The sequence below is a fragment of the Oryza brachyantha genome, chromosome 7 (assembly GCF_000231095.2).
Source record: "Oryza brachyantha chromosome 7, ObraRS2, whole genome shotgun sequence".
Classification (NCBI taxonomy): domain Eukaryota; kingdom Viridiplantae; phylum Streptophyta; class Magnoliopsida; order Poales; family Poaceae; genus Oryza; species Oryza brachyantha.
In genome coordinates, this window is record NC_023169.2 from 16,971,243 (window position 1) to 16,976,691 (window position 5,449).

Genomic DNA, 5,449 nt, shown 5'->3' on the forward strand with positions numbered 1-5,449 from the left:
TTCTCACATAACTGTGCAATTAGTTTTTCATTTTATCTATATTTAATGCTCTATTTAAATGTCTAAAAATTTAATGTGATATTTTTAGAAAAATTTTTTGGGAACTAAACGAGGGCCTTTGCGCCTTCCCATGAAAAGCTGTGCTGCCGTTGCAGCGAAGCTCAAGCTCACAGGCTCACAGCTGTGTACGCCTGCTCCAATGGAGACGCACACCAAAACGGCAGTAAATGCAGTTCACAGTTTCCTTGAGCCTTTCTGCCTCCTCCGTCTTTCGCCGTCCTCTTCCTTGACACCACCACGTTGCGGTGCGGCGCCTCCTTCCATTTGCCTTTTTCTTCTTCTCCTAGCTCCGCTTCTTTCTCCAGCCCCCACAGGAGTGATGCTTTGCTTCACAGCTGTAACAACACCACCAGTACACGTTTTACACCGGAAGCACTAGTGCTGTGCTGTCTGCTGCCACTGCAAAAGTGAGAGCAAGCATCGGAGCACTCCACGCTCGCACAGAATCTCCCAGAAGAAGCCGCTTTTGTTTTGTCAGCCATTGCCATTGCCAGCGGCCAGCTGCACTTGGCACCGCGTATAAGTTCCCTTTCTTTCTTGGCCGCTTCCGCCCTCCATTCTTCCTCCTCCTCCTCCTCCTCCTCTTCCAGATCTCACTCACACTGCCCTTGTGAGGAGGAGGAGAGGAGAGCCAAGAAACCAGCAAAGAACCATGGGTTCTTGGGCTCTTGCTGCTGCGGTTCTTGGGTTCTTGGGCGTGGTAGCCCATGGCTCTGAGCCGTGGCTGAACCAGACGCAGGTCTACTCCACCAATGCCAACTCCGGCGGCAGCAACGGCGTCTTCGTCGGCCTTACGCTCATCCAGTCGGCGGCCGCCAAGGGAGGCTGTATGTTTCGTTTGATCCAGAATTGCTCCTTCATTTTTTTTTCCTTGCAATATATACTTTCTGCACTGCAAAGATTGCTTTTTTATTGGCCTTGCCCCCATGTGAGCTCTTGGATTGGGTCAATGGGTGTCACGTTTCCCCTGATTTGGGTCACTGAGTGGTGTGATCCGGTCTTCGTTGAGTTGACCCTGGTTGGTCAGAGGCTCAGGGCATCTGTATATTGGATGCGTTGTGATTGCTCATGTTTTCTTTTTGGTGCCCCCTTTTTATGTGTGCTATTTGATTGAGTGATCATGCAGTGTTAACCTTTTGCTGGTTGGTTATAACATGCATCATGTGTGGATCTTGATAGATATATTTGTGTGGATCTAGCCTTAGGATGTTGGTGGTTGTCATGATGGATTTTCCTTCCTACCTAGTTGGGGAAAAGAGACACACACATACCTTGATAGATATATAGGATGTTTCAGTGCTATCTGTTTTCTGTGAGCTAGTAGGTTGACATGCCTGATTGTCTAGTGACTACTGTAAATATGTTTAGATTTCTGAAAATTTTGGATCCAGGTATCAATTTCTGATAGGCAACCATTGCCTAAGGCTTGAACTTATCTTAGGGCTGTCCTGATTTTTTTTTGGGGTTCTATTGTAAAGTGAATCTGTTTGAGTAAATGATAGCCGGAATTTCTGCAAGCGCTCTGGATTTTTGAAGCAATAGCATTGCTAAAGTATTCAAGAATAATTATAGTATCTATTTAGCTTATAGCAGGGTAGACTGCCTAATATTGATGAGTATTTTGTTTGGCTATCATGATAGTATGCTTGGATGGGAGCTTACCGGGTTACCACCTACACCGAGGGTTTGGATCAGGGGCAAACAGTTGGCTTGTCAATTTGGAGGTGAGAAATACATCGCAATTCCTTTATATATGTGAACTAAGAGAGAAATTTGAGCAAATAACCTTTAGGCTTTAGTCGATGATGGTAATTTGTATGGAATTCCAGGGTGGAGGCTGGTGCAATGATGTTAAAAGCTGTATGTTCCGCAAGAATAATCGGCGCGGCTCATCAAATCACATGGAGAGGCAACTCCAGTTTACAGGGATAATGAGTAATAGGCCTGAAGAAAATCCTGGTATTCTTTTGATCAAGTCTGCCTTGATGTGTTCATATGAATATTGCTATTAATTGTTGGCGGTCACTGTTTTCTTCTTCTTAGATTTCTACAACTGGAACAGAGTGAAGGTTCGTTATTGTGATGGTGGATCCTTCACTGGTGATGGGGCTGATGCGGTGAGTTCAAATTTTGTTTCTTTATGTTACTTAAACAGTTTCAGATATTTAACTGTACTGAAGGGTTTCAGAAGATAACCAAGATAGAATCTCCTGTAAGTAGAATTGTAAATATTAGCACTTGGTAACATGATAACTGATTGCCTAAATTTAATATTTCCTAAATGAAAAAAATATATATCTTCTCTTAGATAATATCTAGTACACATGTTTCTTCCCCCTTCCTCGCTCCCTAGTGACCTACATTCCATTTTGTACATAATGCATGTCCCATTCAAGCAAATATCAAGAAGAAATACATACCTCACATGCCCAAATAATTTTACTACATGATGTACATGTTTTTTGTATTTTTCCCTACTGAATTTCATGGATTTATTCATCAGAATTTTCTTCTCCAGTCTGCAGGCCTTTATTTCCGAGGTGAACGTATTTGGCAGGCTGCTATGGATGATCTGATGGCCCAAGGAATGAGATATGCTAACCAGGTACCGCTCCTTCCACAGCTAATCATGATTACTTTAGCCTTTGTGGAAATAATTTATGTTCCCCTGCCACAACCCGATTGTACCAGGCCCTTCTTTCTGGATGCTCTGCTGGTGGTGTTTCAACCATACTTCACTGTGATGAGTTCCGCGGATTGTTCCCATCGAGCACCAAAGTGAAGTGCCTTGCTGATGCTGGCATGTTTCTGGACACGTAAGTTCATATATACAAATGATACTTGCTTTGATGTAGTGTTTCTTGCCCATTCTTACTACAGAGGAATACTGGAAGAGTGATTGATAAACATCTGATATTACATTATGGATTTTATTACCGTTTGCAGTGTTGATGTTTCTGGGCAACGAGAAATGAGGGACTTCTTCAATGGTATTGTGAGATTGCAGGTATCTGCCACTGTCCATCATGTCTTATGATGGTTTGTCTTGGCTGTAATACTTGGGATATACTATCCTACTTCCTCATCGTGTGCTACTATAAATTTATGTCAAATTATCTGATATCATTTTTTAACACAAATATTTTTAAGATATCTTTATTTTGCTTATCTTCTCATCAAAATTTGACAAACAGGGTTCTGGAAGAAGCTTGCCTAGGTCTTGTACCTCTCGCATGGATAAAACTTCGGTAAGGCGAACATCAAGAACTACTACTTTCTACAAAGATATGTACAGTAAGTTTTTTTTGAAAAAAATGGATCCTTTTCTAACTGCTTTCTTCCTGCAGTGTTTTTTCCCACAGAACGTGGTGCCAAACATCCAAACTCCGACTTTTATTTTGAACACAGCTTATGATGTGTGGCAGGTATGTCTCAAATGTTTTACATGCAATTGCTATAATGTAGTTGATTTGAAAAACAAATTGGAAGGATAGCCTATAAAAATGTTAAAGCACATATTTTCTTTCATATTTTCCAGCTTCAGCAAAGTGTTGCCCCCAAAAAGGCTGATCCCCAAGGTCTATGGCGAGGATGCAGGATGAATCATGCCTCCTGTAATAGCAATCAGCTGCAATTTTTACAAGGTGCCGGATTGCTCTCCCATATCTAATGAGCTATAAATTGTAAACTCAAGTCAAGATTGGCCAATCCCCATGTAACTATGTATAATGCAGGTTTCAGGAATCAAATGCTTGATTCTGTGAGGGGTTTCTCTGGGTCAAGGCAGAACGGTCTTTTTATCAACTCCTGTTTCGCACATTGCCAGAGTGAGAGACAGGATACATGGTATGCAAGGGATTCGCCTCGCCTCGGTAACAAGGTATGCACTTTGTGATTCAAGTAGCAAAACATCCAACTCCAAAAAAGTTGTGGCTGTCTGATGTCTGAATTCTGAATTCTTGCTTGGAAGCTAGAAATGTAGTAGTTTGATCGGCCTCTTCTCCCCATGTTATTGTTGGATATGCAGAGAATTGCTGAAGCGGTTGGGGACTGGTTTTTCGACAGGGCAGACGCAAAGTACACAGACTGTGCATACCCTTGTGATGGTACCTGCCATCATCTTGTATTCAGAGGAGACTACTAAGATTCATTCTTAGACCACCACAAAATTCAGGTGGCAAAAAGTGAAAGAAAAAGAGGAACACCCAATGGGAATACAGATTAAAGTGAATGGTATAGATAGAGGATGCAAGGTACTGAAATTGCATGAACATGTTCATCATCACTTGATATGATTTTAGGGCAGGACCTGGTGTGCTTTGCTAATGTGGCGAGTTCAGGTCTCTGCATTGAGAATTTAGTTTCACCACAACACCCATACCGACTGATTCTTTCCGTCGCCTGAATTCCCTTGATGATGTATCTCTGAACATTTAGACCCCATTGGAGTATGTGTATCATAAAGTTTACGTGTGATGTACTAAACGAGATAATATGAATGAAATAAGTAACGTGCCTGCAAGAAATCAACCCATCTTGTCGGGCATTTAATTACCACTTGGATCTGTTGATCTCTTGTGTATGCTTTTTTTTGCTTTTATTATACTTATAAGCCAAAATTTAAAATTTAAAGTTGATTTTAGGGTTTTTAATCGTATTTTATTTTTTAGCCTTGGTTTTAGATAACTAAAAACGCGTATATAAAAAATTATTTACAAACTATTTTTACACGTAAACATGCCATTTTTGACATTTTCCGTTCTTTCGATAAGAGAAAAGATGACCCACCCTCTCTGAGGGGGCAGATTGTTGATAATACTGAAAAAAGAACTACGATAAAAAATTTCTAAAATCAACTTAAAAGACTTATGCTTTTCTTAACTAAATTTTGACAGTGGTATGTAAAAAATTTTCTAAAATCAACTTAAAAGACTTATGCTTTTATTAATTAAATTTTGACAGTGGTATGTATGGGCCTCAATATTGGTTGGTCTGACGAAGTCGCTGCGAGTTACGATGGCCCGACTAGACATTAGCTTCTCGTGGCCCAGGCCCAAGGACGGCGCCACCAAAAACGGCCCAAAAATGTTGACGCAGCCCACAGCCCACGGCCCACGTCTCAATATTGCAATGTTACGTGGGCCTCGGGATCCGTAGCCCACAGCCCACGGCAACGTCATGGCCCATGGGGGTTGCATCTGAGAGGAGCCTGGAGAAATAAATTCGTGCAGATTTTATTGCGTCGTGTTGTGAATTTGATTTTGAGATGGAATATTTATAGCTACTGTGCCGCATTAATTGGCGGATGCAATTTGAACAACCCGTGGTGTGTGCTACGTTCAATGGAGACGCGGTCTTTTTAATTTTTATTTAACAAATTTTAGGTGGA

General features: G+C 41.4%; 1 protein-coding gene across 1 annotated transcript; it reads left to right on the forward strand.

The window, feature by feature from the left end:
• The first annotated feature begins 347 nt into the window (after positions 1-347).
• Positions 348-4,617, forward strand: LOC102702303 (pectin acetylesterase 12-like). The gene is made up of 12 exons (XM_006657943.3): positions 348-887; positions 1,702-1,784; positions 1,890-2,019; positions 2,104-2,177; positions 2,579-2,665; positions 2,752-2,876; positions 3,007-3,067; positions 3,255-3,308; positions 3,408-3,485; positions 3,599-3,704; positions 3,795-3,940; positions 4,088-4,617. Exons 1-12 carry the CDS (start codon positions 713-715, stop codon positions 4,202-4,204), a joined length of 1,236 nt encoding a protein of 411 aa, XP_006658006.1. The 5' UTR covers positions 348-712; the 3' UTR covers positions 4,205-4,617.
• Positions 4,618-5,449: the final 832 nt, after the last annotated feature.